This window comes from Lynx canadensis, chromosome B2 (assembly GCF_007474595.2).
Source record: "Lynx canadensis isolate LIC74 chromosome B2, mLynCan4.pri.v2, whole genome shotgun sequence".
In the NCBI taxonomy this organism is placed as follows: domain Eukaryota; kingdom Metazoa; phylum Chordata; class Mammalia; order Carnivora; family Felidae; genus Lynx; species Lynx canadensis.
Window position 1 is genome coordinate 114,085,937 of NC_044307.1, and position 19,582 is coordinate 114,105,518.

General features: G+C 41.0%; 1 protein-coding gene across 9 annotated transcripts in view; it reads left to right on the top strand.

Annotated features, from left to right (window-relative positions):
• Nucleotides 1-19,582, top strand: part of NCOA7 (nuclear receptor coactivator 7) — a 155,313-nt gene that overhangs the window by 121,363 nt on the left and 14,368 nt on the right. For 7 of the 9 annotated variants that reach the window (XM_030316276.1, XM_030316279.1, XM_030316274.1 and 4 more), the window contains 3 exons: nt 8,517-8,664; nt 17,567-17,692; nt 18,973-19,125. In XM_030316276.1, the coding sequence (XP_030172136.1) occupies nt 8,517-8,664; nt 17,567-17,692; nt 18,973-19,125 (427 nt within the window). Of the gene's footprint in view, nt 1-8,516; nt 8,665-15,687; nt 15,875-17,566; nt 17,693-18,972; nt 19,126-19,582 lie in introns of those variants that run through there. The other 2 variants (XM_030316282.1, XM_030316281.1) reach the window with 2 other exon arrangements.

Below are 19,582 nucleotides of genomic sequence, written 5' to 3' on the forward strand. Positions count from 1 at the left end.
TGAAATTGACAGTAGATCACTTTTGAAAAAATCAGCTTCACTGAAGTAGGGAGGGAGTCAACAAGGTTAAAAACTCTGCCTCCATCCAGAGAGTATCTGAGGCAGGTTTAACAAAGGGCATATGCTAAAAGGTTAATAAAATCAGAATAGAAGAATTCCAGAATGAAAAGAAGTTGGAAGATATGCTAACCCAAATGCTAACAATATGCTCTGAAGGGAAGATTGCATACAGGAAGGGAGTTTTAGGGAGAAACAAAATCCAGAGGCTTTTATATTGATGGATGGGGAAATGCAAGTAGGTTTGTGGATTAAGATGAAGGAAATGAAGGCATGGAGAGGTAGGGTGGAAGTAATGGAGGAAGTTCACCAAGCATCAGGACTGTCGAAAGTACAGACGAGAGGGTTAAAATGGGTAAAAGAGAAGTTCCTTCTTCTGAAGAGAAAGATGCTAAGAGGGAAGGTGGAGGGGAGTGCATTATTGGGATGGTATAATGGAGAGTCCTCTGTTCAGAGAGGAAGGCAGGTAGGAGAGCAAGGTAGAGGGCTTGCAAAAGCAGAGGTCTGGCATAGCTACTGCTTAGAGAGTAAAGGAAATGAGTTAGGGGTCAGTAGGGAGCCCCATGAGGGAGGGAGGGTTTTCTTAGCCAAGGTTAGGTGTCTTTGATTTGTAGTGAATCCATTAAGCACAAATAAGAAAACCCAGCAACATCCATCGTCCCAAGAGAGGAGTCAGCAAGGTGATTGTTTCTGTGAGAAGGTGTTTGGAAGGGCAGGTGCAGTAGGAGGATCAAAGCTGAACTTCTAGGGCATGCCAGTGAGGATGAAATGGAAAGATTGGCCTGAAGTATGTGAATCCAGGAGGGGCTGATGGGGAGAGAGGAAGAGTGGGGGTCAAGGTGAAAGCAGAGCTGGAACGGAAAGGAGGAGGAGTGGGTGAAGGGGAGGTCTGCAAAGGGACAAGGAGGGAATTTCCAGAACTTTGAGGCCTGTCTTCAGAGGTCAGGGTTGACTTCTGAGAACTAATGACCAGGAAAACCCAGTTAGCCAAAAAGAACCATTCCAGGAATTAGGTTAAATAAACTTACAGTCACTCTAATATAGAAGGAAAAAAGATGAGGTCATATCCTCTTCCTTGCCCCCCCTCCCCCAATTAAGTTGTAAAAAATAAACAAAGGGTAGAGAATTGAGCAGAAGTAGAACTAGAAAGAGGGACATTGATTCCTTCCATTTGGTCTCCAGAGGCCGAAGAATTAAGTAATCAGATTGGTTCCAAATGAACTTTAATGTTCTCTTGTGGCACAGGCCATTTTAGTTCTTCATTCCTTTTGCTTTTCCTTCAGAAGCATAGTATGAGGGCCATGTCCATGTCAGAAAATGAGTTTTTATGTGAGAGGCTGTTGTTGAGGGAAATTAGGGTGTCCTGGTGCCCTGAACATATCTGAGAGAAGGGACATGAACATTTTCCATTAGGATGCTCCATTTGCGGAACGTACTTTTGAGGTTTCTCATCTCAGCTTACCTGAGGCTTCCCAAGGTTGGAGTGACTTTGTTGGTGGCAGAGATAGAGCCTACCCCCTCAAACCAGAAGGAGGCTATTCAGGGCTTCTCTCTTGTCCATTTCAGCCAGTGGAGAAGCATTCCTAGAAGCATGGCTGAGGTGAGGCGGCTGTTCTGTGATGTTGCCCAAGCATGGAACAGAGTCTTGGCAGTGCTGTGAGCCTATTGACAGAAGGTATAGGAGGAAGAAGAGCTAGAGGGCAGCATGTGCCCTAAGGGCCACCTAAGGCACCTCACTAATATTACTTAAGCTTCATTAATGAAACCCAAAGCCAAGGAAGTAGTTGACCTATACTATGAGACATCTGTGGACAGGTACAAAAATGTACTGTCTTCCTTGCAGTAGAGAATTCATAAAAGAAGAGGCAGTTAGCTTAGACTAGCTGGAACATTTCCAGAGAGGGTGTGTTTGAGCACATTATTGAATGTGCTAAGCCTCAATTTCCTGATCTTTAAGTTGGGCATGGTAATACTTGGCCTCTTAGAGCTGCTGTACAGTGTAACGTCCTTGAGAGAGGGAATCACATCTTTTTAGGTCACTGATTATGTCATCAGTATTGCTTAAAACATAAGCTCACTTCTCTGTTTAATATTAAAAATTTTTATTACTCTGGCCCTCTTTTCTGTGATACTTTGAGAGTACCCCTTCCCTCCTTTCTAGATCCTGTTTTCTATGGTAAGTCCAAAATGCTTCACCCAGTGTAAAGGGCTGCTCTGGCTGCTCTTTGACACACTACAGGCTGTTCCAGAATAGGACACTCTGGCAACAAACAAATTCAGAGGCTTGATTCACCACTCACTGGAAACCCAGCAGTCCCAAGGGAAGAGGTTTGGGAGAAGAGGCCCTTTTATCAGGTCATCCCAGATTCCTGCCCCAGACTGAGATATTTATTGTAGAGAGAATGGCACTGGCAGGCAAGAATGCTTTATGCCAACATTGACCTTGTCCCCACCCCTACACCTTGTTATAGCTTCTGAGAAACTTACACATATGACATAAGTAGCCATTTCCTTCCCTGGTATGCCCAGTGTGGCAGGTAATTTGGTCTAAGTTTTACCATCAGCACACTCTGCCCAAATTGACCTATTCCCAAAATAATCATGGCATTCATAAGGATCCCAGGTTATCAGTCTAAACCATTCCCTCCACTACCTTGAAGAGTTTCTTTTCAAGAAGGTGGGTGGGGAAAAGGATATTGCCTTTTTCTATGGGTTTACCTCTATTTGGAACACCTTAATTAATCAGAGATGCTTTAATCTGAACTTCAAAAGGGAGGGTATTAGGCACAGGATTCCTCCTTCCCAGGAAATCTTTTGGACTTTATACAAATCTTCCCTCTCTCTCACCTTCTAACCCATCCCCCTCCAAGTGGATTGTAAGAAAAAGTTGTCTTCATCAAGTACGGAATGTCCAATTATACCTTCCTCCACAATAATAAATCCTACTCACCCTCACATCTACATAATTAAAAGGACCGCTCAAAGGGTCTCCTCAAGCAACTTAATGTCTTCGTCACCAAAAAGGGAAGTGACTGGCAATTTCTAGGATAGGATCTCTCATTAAAATCTTTATTGGCCCACAGTTTGCACAATTTATATTTTTTTATTATGTCTAAGAAGGAATGAAATATGCCTGGGGGGTGGGGGGTGGGGGGTGCGCCTGGGTGCTCAGTTGGTTAAGCGTCTGACTTCGGCTTGGGTCACAATCTTGCAGTTCGTGTGTTTGAGCCCTGTGTCGGGCTCTGTGCTGACAGTTCAGAGCCTGGAGCCTGCTTCAGGTTCTGTGGCTCCCTCTCTCTCTGCCCTTCCCCCATTCATGCTCGCTCTCTCTCTGTCTCTGTCTCTCTCTCAAATGTAATTTTTTAAAAAGAAAGAATGAAATCTTAATTCCAAATCTGCACCTCCCTCCTCATTCCCTTGCAGTCTTGCACAGGGATATGTGTCAGCATGAGCTTTTATCGTGCTTCTTCCGTGTCCATACTTACACAGTGACTTTCCCTATGAGGGTCAAATATTGGAGAACAAATGAGCAGTCCTTCATGGAAAGTAGGTCCAAAAAGTGACAAAAATGTGTCTGGTGTCAGAACCAGGAAGTTAACTGGGAAGCAATTTAGAAATCAGTGTGGAATAAGGGGAGGGCTTTCTAGTATGATTGAAAGAACCCTAATTGTCACCTCAGAAGATCTAGCCCTGGCTGTGATGCTGATGGTAGACTTCAGAGCCCCCATTCTCTCATATTTAAGGAGAGCTAGTTGAATTAAATAAAACCAATATCCCCATCAGCTCTAATATTCCTGAAGGTAATCTCTATGAGGGCAATACTGGGAGTTGAAGGAAGCAGTGCCCTCTGGCCAGAGACCACCAGAAACCTACTGAAGTTGAATGAGTTGGGTTGATTCATTGCTGTGAGAGTGAATGCACACCATGGGACTGTGGGCCATCTCAGAAAGAGGGTGCTAGAAAGGAGGGCAGGATTTAGATTTGTGTTAGGTGATTCAGGGGAGGACTTAGGGGAGTGGACATTTGGTCTAGATTAGATGCTATCAGGAAGCAGAGGTCATTCTATGATTGGATATCTTACAAGTCTTATCTAAGAGGAAAGAAGGAAGGAAGGAGTAGACTAAAGAGCTCAATGCTATAATTAGTAAAGCAGCAGAGTCACTCATCACCCAGATTAGAGGGCTGTTGGTCATTTTTGTGGCTGGACAATGTTCATGTTTTTAGTTTGTGTTCAGATATGAGACCTCAGAGGGGTCTTGTTTTTGTCGTGATTCATCATGGTCAAAGAGAGGTCTTGTCAGATGTTGATGTTTTGTGAAATTGTTTATGTTCAACAGGAGAATATGAGGACCTCGCTGTGAGTGCCACGCCAGCTTTTAACAACACTTGGGCCTGGCTGATAGGCCCAGGCTAGCTGGCAGGTATCAGGGACTGCTTTTTCCTTTCTCACAGGAAAACTAGCGAACAAATAATTAGGAAATCCTTTTATTCATTGTAGATATGAGCATAGTAAATATCTTCCTTTCCAAGAGTTAGAGTGAAGCATATTTGTGTCTCTATTACAAAATATAGTTGAGATGGACTCTCTCTCTCTCTCTCTCTCTCTCTCTATATATATATATAAAATATATTTAACACTATAATATATTTAATATATATTTATATTTACTTATATAAAAATATATTTATGTTTAATATATATTTATATATGTTATATTTAATAAATATATTTAATATATTTATATATTTTATATATTAATATATAAAATATATGTAATATAATATGATATATAATAATATATATTATATCATATATTATATTATATAATGATATATAATAATATATATTATATCATATTATATTATATAATGATATATAATAATATATATTATATCATATATTATATTATAATATATGATATAATATATGATATAATATTTATTTATATATTTATATTTATATATTTAATATATATATTTAACACTATAAGTGTTAGGAAACTGAAGGAGTTATCATTGTATACTCATCAAATTTCTCTGGGGTGGTGATTAATATTTTCTAAGTTAATTTTTCATAGGAGAATGTATACTGCATGGTATAAATGCTTTTGAATGCTGCTATTCAAAAGAGAGAGAGAGAGAGAGAGAGAGAGAGTGTGTGTGTGTGTGTGTGTGTGTGTATTGCTGATGGGAAGACAAACAATGATATCATTCCTAAAAAGGGCAATATCGTTTTTACATAGCAAGTTTAGAAGGGAATTGCTCCTCTGACAACACAGTCCCACTTCTGGGAATATATCCTACAACTATACCTGTACACGTGTGAAGTGACTCACATGTGAAGTTATTCGTCACAGCATTATTTGTAACAACACAGTCTTGGAAACCACCCAAGCGTCCATCTATAGAGGATGATTATATAAGCGCTGGCTAATCCACAGAGTAAAGTACTGTGTGGCTGTAAAAGAAAGAATGAGGAAGCCATATATTGATGTGGAAAGATAATAGGATGTATTGTTAAATAAAGACAGCAAGACAGAGAATAGTGCAATCTTCTGTAGAAATGGAAGACAAAAAGAATATATATTTATATTTATATCTATATAACATTACAAAAATATACAGGAAATGAATAAAGTGATCACCTATAAAGGAAAAGGGTGAGCACAGAATTTGGTGGACAGCGATGTGGGTGAGAAGGAAACTTCTCATTATTTGCTTTTTAAAATACAGTTTTGATGCTAGAATCAGGAAAATGTCCTGCCTATTCCAAAAATTAACTTAAAGATCCGTATGATATAAAATATGTCTTTCTCCCACGCCATTCCATTCTCCAGAGGTAACCATTTCGATCAGTTTCTTATATACCCTTTCAGAATAGTCCATTGTACTAGCTAACTAGTCCAGGAGCTCCAGAGAAACAGAACCAAAAGGATATGTATATATAAATACATATAGAAAGAAGGATTTGTTTGAAGGAATTGGTTTACGTGGTTGTGGGAGCTAGCAAGTCTGAAATCTACAAGGGGAGGCTGATAGGCTGGAGACCCAGGGAGAACTTGGATTGTAGTCTCACGTCTGAAGGCTATTTAGAGACAGAATTCCTTCTTATTCAGGGGTCCTCAGTCTTTTTCTCTTAAGGCCTTCAACTGATTGCATGAGGCCCACTCACATTATGGAGGGTAATCTGCTTTCCTGAAAGTCTGCTGATTTAAATGTTAATCACTTCTAAAAAACACCTTCACAGCAACATCTACACCAGTGTTTGACCAAAAAATGGCCAAGTTGATGTCATATACAATTAACCATCACATCAATGTACAATTATATCTATATCTGTTTTTTTAAAAGAATAGAAATGATAGTATATCATGGACATAGATGCACACCTTGTCTTGGATGCCAACTCTCCATGCAGAGTAGGAGAAATCTCAAAGGAAATATACTCTTAAAGTATATGAAAATTGATAATCCTGTATTATGACAGGAAGGATATGATTAATATAAAAAGGAAAACAACAGCTTTGAAACCACTTTGGTAGTGGTTCGTGTTTACATTCTATAAAAGTTTCCACAAATTGAAAAGGAAAATACTGGCTTCACAGCCACAAAGAGCTAATTCATGAAAGAAAAGCTATAGCCAGTAAGAAAACATTTGAAACTTGTTCAGTGCATCAACACTCAGAGAAATGCCGAGTGCATAAGGTAAAACTTAAATATGTATTAAATTCTTTTTCTAGAAAAAGCATAAGCAAGATTGTTATGGAACTTTAATGCAAACTAAATTGCTGGTGTCAAGAGTAAACTAGTGAGCCTTTCAAAAGCCACCTGGCAGGATGAATCACAAGATATAAAATCATGCCCTTTGACTCAGTAATCCTGTTTCTGGGAACTCACCTTGAGGAAATAATGCAAAAGATGGTGAAAGGCATAGAGCCTGAGGATGTTCACTGTAATGTGAACTTGGGAAGAAGCTAAATATCCTGACAACACAGGAATTCAGGTTATTTATGACCTAGTACTTTGATGAAATTAGCCAATATGAATCCGTACAAAGACTAGCAACATGGCAAATGTGCGTGATTTAATGTTATGTATAGCAAACAATTATATTTTGGTCCTGAGGTGACAATGAAAACTATATGCATGTGGACAAGAGCAGATAGGAGTATAGAAACCTAAAAACCTTTTGCTGCATTGGGATTTCAGAATTGTGGGGGTCATTTCTTTTTTGTTTTAATTCTCTTAATATTTGTCTTAGTCAATTTGTGCTGCTATACCAGAATGCCATAAGACTGGGTGGCTTATAAATGACAGAAAGGTATTCCTCACAGTTCTAAAGGCCGGGAAGTCTAAGATCAAGGTGCTGGCGGATTTGTCTGGTGAAGGCCCACTTCCTTGTTCATAGACAATTATCCTTTCACTGTGTCACATGGTGAAAAGAGGCCTCTTTTTATAAGGGCACTAATCCCAATCATGAGGGCTCATGACCCAAGCACTTCTCAAAGGTCCTATATCTAAATACCATCACATTTGGGGTTAAGCTTCAACATATGAATTTGGGGGGGGATACAAACATTCAAGCTATAGCGATGTTATAATATTTTTACAATCACAACTTTTTAAAAATTAGCAATAAGTTAATATTGCCCCAGACAGTAGGCTTACATTGAAATTCCCATTTTGTAATTAGAAAAGACTTTAAGAATCATCTGATCATACCTGTCACTCTCTCCACCCACTGTGATGGATGTGGGAGTAGAATCGAAGGTTAGAGAGCCTGTGATTCTCATACCTGGGGGGATATTGCAGGTGCTGGGATCAGAGTTCTTATTCTCTGCTTGGGAATTAGCCATCTCTCTATTGATTTAGTTTGGTAAGATGCTACAGTACCTCCAGGTGTTAAATATGTGTAAGAGAACAGAGAAATAGGAAGCCAACCACATTTCCATGTCAATAAATCAGGTCTCTTTCTAATATTAAAACAACAATTAGTATTATTTACTTTGTAGCTATTAAAGGTGTTTTGTTAAAATGGTAACAGTGCTTCAGTTACATAAAAACCCACTGAAGTATTGTTTATCTTTTCCAGTTAAATGTTCAGATCAGTTTTTTTTTTTTCCCATTGAATACAGGTGTCCAATAAATGAAGACCCAACAAGGAGAAAATATTTGGTGTAAAGATTCCATTATGTGTTTCAATTTTACGTCCCCTCTCTTGATCTTTTCCTCAGATTGAGACAGGTTCTCAGTGTCTGTGGGCTTCTATTTTCACTAGTTGACTTATTTTCCAAATTTGGAATGCGCTCGTAGAGGTCATCTTCACAGTGCGAAATTTCCCAATTAGCAAAACAGATTTGCCAAGCAGGAAAAGGATGGTTGCAAGTGCCCAACTTCCTACTTCTGCCTGCCAGGAAAGTAGATTTGGTGTTAACTCCTATGACGAATGTATTTTTCAGGGTGGATCACTTGTACACGTTCTTTGTTCAGTGGTCTCCTGATGTCTATGGGAAAGATGCCAAAGAGCAAGGCTTTGTGGTCGTGGAAAAGGAAGAACTGAATATGATCGACAACTTCTTCAGTGAGCCAACCACCAAGAGCTGGGAGGTGAGCACTCAAGAGGGGCTAGACTGTTGTGGCCATTAAATTACACTATGCAATCAAAATTTTCTTGTGTCCAGATACCAAGAACTGCTCGGCTGGCAAGAAGTTAGATTTCCTGTGCACTTTTGAAGTTATAGAGGGAAATAACTTTATTCCTCTGTTTGAGCCAGTTGTATGTGTCACGTAAATACCACCACTATTACCGCTGCCAGGCCATTTCACTTTCCTTTTTAAAAACTGCTAATGGGTCCCCTTTATGTACAGGATGAAATTCAGGCTCCTTAATGTGGTCTGAAAAGCCCTTCATAATTTTTTTGAGCACTTACCAAGCCCTTCTCAATGGCACAATGGATGAGAGAAGCAGAATTTAGCATCAAGGAGTACAGATGAATCGTTATAATATAATGAGATAATTGCCATTATAGGGGAAGTGCCAAGTGCTGTAGGAGCATGGGGCCAGGCATCTGAATGGAGCCAGGGGGATCAGTTAAAGCTGCCCAGAAGGAGTGATCTGAACAAACATCAGAAGGGGGAGTTCAGGCAGTTGGGGTAGAATAGGACATGGGCCATGTTCTGGCCAGAGAGGAAAATCTGTACAGAGGAATGACAGAGGGAGAAACAGGATGTGGGACATTTGATAAACTAACAGGTTCAGTGTGGCTGGACCATAGGGTGCAAAGCTGAAGGAGGGGCAAGAAATGAAGCAGGAAAAGAAAGTAAGGACACATCACAAAGGACCTATCATGTCTATCTTCCTAAAGACATGGATCATGTCTATCTTCCTAAAGACAGTGGGAAGGCACTGAACTGTTTTGAGTCTGGAGAAGTGTACACACATATGCATTTCAGAGAGCTCTGTCTTTCTGGCAGACGTTCAAGAGATTGGAGGAGTTGGACAACACTTGAGGCTCAGAGACCCATTAGGAGGCCTGTGCAGGATCAATGTCAAGAGATAATGGTTGCTGCAAGAGTGGCAGTGGGGGTGGAGAAAATTGAGTGCTTTTGAAGGATAATTAGAAACTGGAATACACAGTATTTTGTGAGTAATTAATTATATGTGGAAAGTAAGGAATATATGGAGATTGAACTCTTTGTTTTTAGAGTGGGAACTGAAGGGGCAGTGGTACCTGCCTTTTGCTGAGATAGGAGCATAGCAAGAGTATTAGATTTAGTAGAAAATGCTCTGCATTCTGGTTTTAATCTAAATTTGAGGTGTCTGTGGAATGTTCGAGAGACAGAATAAAACTTAGGAGAAATATCTAAAGACATGATTTGGCAATCAGTGGCAAAGTTGAAGTTATGAGTATAGATGAAGTCATCCTAGGAGAGTATTTACAGTGGAAAGGGAACAGGGCTCAAACTAGAACCCTTAGGGATACCTGCATTTAAAGGGGCCAAAGGCAGTAGAGACCACAAAGGCAGCCAGGAAAGAAGGTAGAAAACAAGGAAAGTCATGTCTTAGAGACCAAGGGAAGAGAATGTTTCGAGAGGGGAGTCATGGTCAAAATGACTTATGCTGCAGAAAAGTCAGAAGATAAGAACTGAGGTATGTCTCTTGGACTTAAAACCAAGGAGGTAGTTGGTGACTTTGACAAGAGCAGTCTCATTAAAGTGGTAAGTTCAAAATTTAGATTCTAGTGGTTCAAAGAATGAGTGGGAGATAAGTAAGTTGAACTAGTAAAGGTGGGCAAACAATTCAAATTTGGTTCTGGAGAATAAAAATGACGTGGTGAACTGGAAGAATAAGTGAGGTTGGGAAGGTTTTCCCTCTTGTGAGAGAGACTTTAACCTTTTGGATGAGGTCATTAGGAACCCAGGGTAGAAGGTCAGAAGATGGGAATGAGGAAAGAACTCATCAGGAGAGCAGATGTCTGAGAATTGGCAGAGAAGTGGGGATAGGGATAGGATTGGTTTTAGACAAGTGGGTGGGCAGTAGAAAAGAATAGGATGTGTGCAAATAAAATGCCGATTGAGTGGTGGTAAATTGTGGCATTTTTCATCCGATGGTTTCTTTGCAGTGGAAGGGGATCTCCTGAAGTGAAGGAGGAGTTAGAGAAATATGGAGAAGATATGAAATAGCCTCAAGACTAGGATAAATGTGAAGGACTGCCATGGGGTAGCTGTCTGGTATGGAGAGCCCTGTTGGGTCTGCCATGTTTATAGTAGCCCCAGGCTACAGTGAGGGATGATTTTTCTCCAGGAATCCCAGCCTGGTTTTAGATTCATCAAGTGCACAGTCGGATCCTTCCAAGGTTGGAACCTTGCCAGATTGGGACGAGTAAGGGTAATGAACCTGCCCCTTAGGTCTGATAACTTCTGGAATGCCAGGTTCTCTCATATGTGTGCTTGTACTCACTTCCTGTCTCACTGCCTGATAGCTCTGTAGCATATTATCCCCAAATTTATTTGCTTGTTATGTCTCCCCATAGTTCACAAAGCTCCTTATTTGAAACTACTGTTTGAAGCTGTTTAAGCCTTTCAGGCTCTTTCTTCCTTGTCTTTTTATATAAATTCTGATTTTTTTTTCTTTTCTTTTGTTGCTCCTGTCTCTGGCCAGTCTTTCCAAGTCAACTTTGCCGGTCCTTTTTCTCATGCTGTCTCTGGGAGTTTGTCTTTGGCCCTCTTCTCATCTGTTATATCTTCCTTGGATGAGCTCATCAACTCTTGTAGCTTATGCTGCCTACTCCCACATCTGCCTACACCACATACCTCTTTCTCCCGAGCTGCTACTTTAGAGTTCATAGCCGCCCCCCAGGCACAGCTGCAAGTGCCCATGAGGCAGAGGTGGTGTGATACTGACATTCTGGCCAAGGCACCCAAGAATATCAAGTTCTGTCCTCACTTAATCAGCTCTAAGAGGCCCCATAAGATATGTGCACAAAGGAAGCAAAGCCAGGAAATGTACATTTTCTTTTTTATTTTTAAGTTTATTTTTGAGAGAGACAGCACAAGTGGGGGATGGGCAGAAAGAAAGGGAGAGAGAGAGAGACTCCTAAGCAGGCTCTGAACTGTCAGTGCAGAGCCTGACGTGGGGCTCAAACTCTCAAAATTGTGAGATCGTGACCTGAGCCTAAACCAAGAGTAGGATGCTCAACTGACTGAGCCACCCAGGCAACCCTGAAGTGTTCATTTTCTTACTGAGACTGTGGCCTCTTGCTCCAATATGGAGGTCCAGAGAGAAGGTTAGATAACATGGTGGGGGGGGGGGGCGGCTCGGGGGTAAGGCGGTTAATCCTTGCCTGATGAGGCCTGAATATCCTGAGTGGGAGCAGCCCCTTTGAAGGACTGTTCTGCCTCTCTCCACTAATCCCATCCTTGAATCTCAGCTCTTGCTAACCCCAGTGGGAGGAGAGAGAGGCCACATCTACCAGTACCAGAGGGAAAGGAGCTAAAGAGGTATACAGGGAGAGAAAGGTCTGCTTCAAGATCTAGTGTGGGCCTGGGCAGTCTGCCCCAGGCCTTCTCAGACTGAGCCACTGAGGAGAATGAAAGAGAGGGAAAATCCCTCTAAGAAACTACTCTAGATCTGTGGTGGAAGAGGAGGAAAAGAAGAAGGGATGGAGAAGGAGGAAGAACTTGGTTGGCCTATTCCAAGCTCCTCGTGCTTATGCTAATACTTGTGCTCATAACTGGAGAGAGAAGTGGCTAGACTGGTCAGGCTGCCTTATCCCTGTTTTCTGGCCACATGGCAGAGAGAGTCCAAAAGGGCAACGAGCAGCAGAATGCTTGCCACACTCCCTCGCATGCAGGAGCAGGCCCCACGTACTAGCATTACCGTCAAGCCAAGCCACTGCAACAGCATTGCTGCTCCTTTGGGAAGGGGGACCGGAGGGGGACTGTCACTCCCCTGGAAGCTAGCAGGTGTCTGATCCTCGGCATGTCCAAAACAACTCCTCATGCCCCCAAACTTGCTTATGCTCACGTATTCCCATCTCAATTGGTGGTGGTCCAAGCTAGAAACCTGGATATCATCCTAGATTCTTTTCCTTCATCATATCTAGTCAGAGTTTTATTGATTGTGATCTTATATGGTACAGAGACCTCTGCTTCCCTCCATCAAACGTGCCCCAGTCAGCCTGTCTGCATCCTTCACTTGGACTCCCAAGGGCACCTCCAGACCCAACCCAACCACCAGTCTGTTCTCCCATACACAGACTCTTTAAGTAAGCTTTATGTCCTAATTTTATATAAGTAACACCTGCTTATTGTAGGAAATTTGGAAACTACAGAAAAGTACAATGCAGAACATTTAAAAATATGTGACCACCCTTAACAGTTTTGTGCATTTTATTCAGTTCCCTTTTTTCTCATTTATTTTAGGATGTTTTCTTAGGGGTTTTGGGGTAGGGAGTCTTTTTAGTTTTGCAAAGGGCAATCATGTTTTAAGTATAGTTCTGCATCTGGTTTTCCCACCTAACATCTTGTGGGAATTGTGTCATCTTAAAGATTTTTAAGCCTCATTTTAATGGTTGCATGACATTTAAAATCTCAATTATAATTTTTTTAACAATTCCCCACTTTTAGGAATCATTGTGTTGGTTCAAGTTTTTCACAAGGGTGAAATGATCTTTAACCCTTACTGTTCCCTTAGTTTCCTAGGAGTGGTATTAGTTGATAGAAGAGTATTAAAGGATCCTATTTTTTTTATATATATATGGCAACTTAACTTGCCAGCAATGTGAGGAATACCCCTCTCACTGTGTTTATTCCAGCAGCAAGGATTATTACTGTTATTCCCCCCAAAATTCTGCTAATTTGGAAGCATAAAAATGATATATTTTAATTTTTATTTCCTTGGTTGAGGAAAGAATAGATGAAAAACACGTGTGTGTGTGTGTGTGTGTATGTATGTGTGTGATTCCCACTCATTTCCTTTGCTCATTTTTCTAGAAGAATCTTAATACTGAACTCTTTATGATTAAATGATACTAATTTTTTGTCTCCTCTTTTTTTAATATTTATTTATTTTTGAGAGAGAGCAAGAGCAAGGGAGGGGCAGAGAGGGGGAGACAGATGATCTGAAGTAGGCTCTGTGCTGACAACAGCAAGCCAGATGCAGGGCTCAAACTCACAAACTGCAAGATCATGACCTGAGCTGAAGTCAGTCACTCAACGGACTGAGTTGCCCAGGTGCCCCTCTCCTCTATTTTTTCTTGAGAAAGAGATAGCACATGTGTGCAGAAGCATGTGTGTGAGCAGGGGAAGGGCTGGATTTTTTTTTGTTTTTGTTTTTGTTTTTGTTTTTGTTTTTGTTTTTTTTTCCCCCTATAGTGTTTTTAGGTATGGGTGGCCCTGTAGTAAAAATTTAAACCCCACTCAGTCTGCAGTTGATTTATTGATACATGATAGGTAATATTTTTAATAGGTAATTTTTTCCAACACTACTTAATGGTTTCTGATGTTTCCTTCATCATATTTAAAGGTCTCATATATGTTCTGCGCTATCTACTTAACTTGTTTAAATCACACATATGATCATATACTCAGGGACTCTCCATTGCCTACGGTTATCATTACCCACCTGGCCAATCATCAGACCAACACTTGGTGATTTGTTTTCCTTTAACTGACTCTTAGACCTTTACCACTGGAGACAGAAATTTAGTAGGTCTGGGAGAGGATTGTCAGAATCTGTGTTTTTTAAAGCTCCTAGATTTTGAAGAATAGCCAGGTTTTAGACACAGTGGCCCCTAGGATAAGTTCTCAGCTTCTTCATGGCATTAAGATTCTTGGTTTTCTCCACTTCCGTCCTTCCCCAGCTTCATCTCTACTTGTCTTCCTTTCTATTCCCAAGCCATAGTGAACCTAGAACAAACATACCTGTTTTCCTTCTGTACCCTCCACCCCGACATCTCTCCACACTGCACCCTCTGCTCTCAAACTGAAGCCCCATCCGCTCTGAATAAGCCATCTCCCAAGGCTCTAGGTGCCCCCACCTTTGAGTTGCTACTATTAGCATTTGTATTACATGGAGTGGCATTCATATTATTTATAAATGTCTCTCTGATGTCTCTTCACACTCTCGAGACTGTGGACTGCTTTGTGTCCCCAAGCCTGGCCAAGTACCTGATACGTGCCATCATCGAGAGAGAGATCAGTAAATGCTAGCTGTTGTGAAGTGCCAGGAACTGAAGAGAGTGCCAGTGCTGTCTCACTGGCACAAAATCCAAGTGATTCTGCCCCAATTTGTGTCCCGGTTGGTGCATTGAAAATCAGTTCCAGCTGACCTGGGTCTGGTCATGGAGTTATCTGCCAGAATTCTCATGAGAACACACCCCAGCTTGAGCTGTACAATAGCACTCTGATGTGCTCAGCAGTACCCAAAAACAAAAGCCATTTGGATCTGGAAGAGTCACAGAACGATCACTGAAAATTGATGCAGTGGTCATCTACATGTTTTCCCAACCCCCTGTCATCTGATCTGGGAAGTAGAGGAGAACTCATCATGCTTATTAGTCATTAAGATGAGTACTCTAAAAGGTAAGGAGGTAAATGTTCCTTTGTCAGCTCTTTTGAAACACTGAATGTAAAGTAGCCTTCTTCTCAGCCTCGTATAAACCAGGATGTTCTCCCATTCTTTTAAGGTCCGCATATCCGACAAACATAATGTGTCATCGAGGTGAAATGCCCTTGTTGTAAGTGTAATATACCTACCTTGGGTAAAGGCTCCTTTGAGATTCAAACCTATGTCAGGAACATACATGAAGTTTAAAAATGGAAATTTAGCTTTAGAGAAGGTGCTGGGAAAAAACTCTGAAGAGGCAGGACTAGAAGAGCTAGCTTAGCCAGAGGACTATTAGGAAGAAAAGTATAAGAAGAAAAGGGGAAAAAAAGAAACAAAACAACAATGGAGTTTTGTTGCAGTTAGGAAACTACCGTTTCAAAGGTGAAAGTGTCATTTTACAGCCTCACAGCAATGCCTGACAGGAAGTGTGTGTTTGCTCTAAATCCTAATTTGGGTGTGTTCCTGTAGAAATGTTGAGCCCTCTCCTAAGGGAAACAGAAACTCAATCATGCAGGAAACTAGATACTGCAAAAACAGTTGTAGCTCAGCGTGGCCGTAAGCAACAGTGGTGTGAAGGCAGAGAAAAAAGCTGTTCCTCGTTAGAAAGCAAGCAGAAGGTTCTCCCCCATCAGGATGCGAGACCGAAGGTTGCCCTTGGACATTCAGATTTTCTATTGTGCCAGACCGGACCAAGAGCCTTTTGTGAAGGTATGCTGGAGTCCCTGGGAGCTACTAAGATGTCAGTGAATCCTCAGAGATCTGCAACTCAGTATGTTTTCAGATGCTTTCTAATGAGAAAGGATTGTGCTGACATTTCAGCAGAATGTTTGGGAGATGGATATGATGTGGTTTGCCCCTTCAAAAGCCCCTATTTTATTCTTTTTCATTCCATAGCCTTCTTTGTACCTGTATTAAATGTGGAGTTCACAAAAAAAGTGCGCTTTATTTAATACATTTAAAATGCTGGGTTTGTGATTCTTTGACAGTGTTTTTGTTTTGTTTTTGTTTTTTAAGTAAATCTCCCATGAGAAGATAGTAAAATTTGTTAGCCAATTTCCTTACCTATAAATCTAGTTCAGATAGTGGCAGGTAACTATCACTGTGCATATTGGAAATGGAGTAGTGCATTATCTGACAACTTTGACTAAATGTAACTTAAATGTTGTTTCTCTATGATGCAAAAGTGACTAAATATAGTACCCAGGTATTCTGCTGAACTAATCACCCTATCTGTATCATTCAGTTTCAAAATAATTTAGTGATTTATCCAGACGTTAGGAGGGGCAAAAAATAGATTAAAAAATTTTTTTAAGTTTATTTTGAGAGAGAAAGAGAGAGAGACCACAAGCGCAAGGAGGGGAGGGAGCAGAGAGAGAGAATCCCAAGCAGGCTCTGCCCTGTCAGTCAGCACAGGAGCCCCTGAGATCATGACCTTAGCCAAAATCAAGAGTCAGATGCTTAACAGACTGAGCCACCCAGGCACCCCCCCCCCCAAAATAGATTTTAAATTGAAATGGACTTTGGTTGTTCATAAGCAAGTTACAGTGAAATAATAAATGTGTATAAAATCATGTTTCTCAGTTTTGAAGGAAAAAATATTTTGATAGTTTCTAAATCATACATAAAGAATTGTAACCTAATTGTAATTTAGACTAAATTTAGTTTTGTGTCTCTTTGTATTGTTGCTTCTAGTGGATGTTACCATTTGTTATTTCTTCAGCGTTTGTTGCTATGTGCCATAGCCTTGAGAGAAAACATTCGTAGGAGTCTTGATTTAAAAACTATCCTTATCTGGTGGCTTGGGTGGCTCAGTCGGTTAAGTGTCCGACTTCAGCTCAGGTCATGATCTCAGTCTGTGGGTTTCAGCCCGGAATTGGGCTCTGTGCTGACAGCTCAGAGCCTGGAGCCTGCTTTGGATTCTGTGTCTCCCTCTCTTTCTGCCCCTCCCCTGCTCATGCTCTGTCTCTCTCTGTCTCAAAAATAAATTTTAAAAAAATTTAAAAAAAACTAATCTTACTTACCAATTATCCTGTTTATAGAAGACTTACAGAATGATTCCTGATTTGTCCCTTAACAATTCAAATTTAGATGCAGGGTATGTCACCTATAGAGTTATGCATAATGATGCACCCTCAATGAGCACTTGGCAGCCGTAGTAAAGGTGGAAACCCTATGACTTTAATTTGTACGTATTAAGTACCTCAGCTGAACTGTGTTAAATTCTGCATTTGTTCAGAAATTGAAGTTGAAATTAGCCCTTTTCCCAGAGTCCTGGTTCAGTTTACGTCTTACTGCTAAAACTCCACCTGTTCTGGGCAACCGTGTACCTGAGGCCGTTTTTAGCAGGCGACAGAAAAGCAAGCATATCAGGTTTTGGGGGCTTTGTCTTCTCCGTTTCAGATCATCACCGTTGAGGAGGCAAAGCGCAGGAAGAGCACCTGCAGCTACTATGAAGAGGAGGATGAAGTGGCCCTACCAGTCCTGCAGCCCCATAGCGCACTCCTGGAGAACATGCACATCGAGCAGGTGGGCTCTCCCCTGGGACATAGGGCGGGGCTTCCAGGCCTGAAAAAGGCATTTTCCATCCCTGACTGCATTTGCTCCTCTCACTGGGGGTGAAGGAAGGGCCAGGGTTTAAAGAAAGAACACCAGCAGCCCAACCAATGTCCGTGTCCTTTCTCCGCTTTACATCCATCTCCTAAACCTGAATGAAAAGCCACTTCATGTCTTCAAAACAGTTTTTAAATTGTCCTACCACAGTCCTGTGCATATTCCTAACACTCACAAGAGGATTTAAATTTATCCTGGTGATTTCTGCAGAGTTCTAATGGTTTTTCAACTTTTTGGGTTCAATTAAAGTCATATAGCAAATACACTTCCCTAGCTTTATGAAAACTACCTACCACTAGGAGTAATTTTCCTTTTTTTCTGTAATTTTCCTTGTTCACTTTATATTTTCTGAAAATCTCTTCAATTCTTATGAAATACTATCATGTGCTGCGTTTGAACTTGAGTAAGGAATCTCTTGCATTTCTCCCACTAGCCAACTCAGAAATCTGCATTTCAGAGACATTAAAGAATCGAGTTCAATCTCTCAATTTGCAGATGAGCCTGTGAAGGCTCAGGAAAGCCAGGAGACTTGAGCAAGCAGTTATGGAGATGGAGTTCATGCTGATATTAGAACTGATGTTAAGCATTCTGAAAACTTCCTTACTTCATAGCCTCCTTTGTCAGTAGTTTTGAAGAGATATGCATTATTGGTATTTATGGCAGCCCAGTTCAAGCTAAATGTTAATGTAGGTGAAAGATACAAGCAAGATGAGGACAGACTGCATTTATTTGACTACTAGCATAAAACACCTATGTTTTCTTGTTCTCACTTCTGTGAGAAGCTGCCAATATCAGTAGTAGTTCTGAGCCTATGAGCATTTAGAAAGAACCATCGGAGAACCATGAACTGTTTGCTGAAGGTCAGGTTGAAGTGTAAAAGGGAGAGCTCGTGTCTAATTCATATCAAGCTGGGTGCTGTATCTTCAAATGCATAGTTGCATAGTGACCCCTCGTTCATGACCCTGAAAGGGAATGTGTGCTCTGGCTGGCATCCCTACCAAGGTCAACACCATCAAGCAGTGATTCTCGCTTCTCTTTCTTGGTTTATAGTGACAAATATTTGCCAGAGTAAAGAGGAACAACATGTGAGTAAGTGTGATTTTGAGTTTGAGCCTCAGGTTCTTGCTTTGTGCTGTAAGCTTATGAGGGATTTGTGGGCAAATTGTATATTTACATCTCCATCTTTGGATTTGCAGCTGGCCCGACGCCTTCCAGCAAGGGTACAAGGGTATCCATGGAGACTTGCATATAGCACATTAGAGCATGGGACCAGTTTGAAAACTCTTTATCGGAAGTCAGCATCGCTAGATAGTCCTGTCCTGTTGGTCATCAAAGATATGGATAATCAGGTGAGGCTTGTTCTTTCATAGAAAAACAAAAATAATTTATTTATTTTGAGAGAGGGGGGAAGGGACAGAGAGAGAGGGAAGGGCAGAGAGAGAGAGAATCTTAAGCAGGCTCTGCACTGCCAGTGAGGCTCAAACTCATGAACTTTGAGGTCATGACCTGAGCCAGATTCAAGAGCCAGATGCCCAACCAACTGAGCCACCTAGGCAGCCCTCATAGAAAACATTTGTTTTGATGAAGATTTTCAAACTTACACAACAGGAGAGAGACCAGTACAAGAATTCCGCATCAGCCAGATTTACACTTAGCATGATTTTGCCCCATATGCTTCATCTGTCTTTCTTTGTTGGTTTATCTTCACTGAAGTATTTTGAAGTACATCCCAATTATTATGTCATTTCACCCCTACATACTTCAGAATGCATCTCAAAAAGGAAAATGAAGCGTATCTCCAAATAC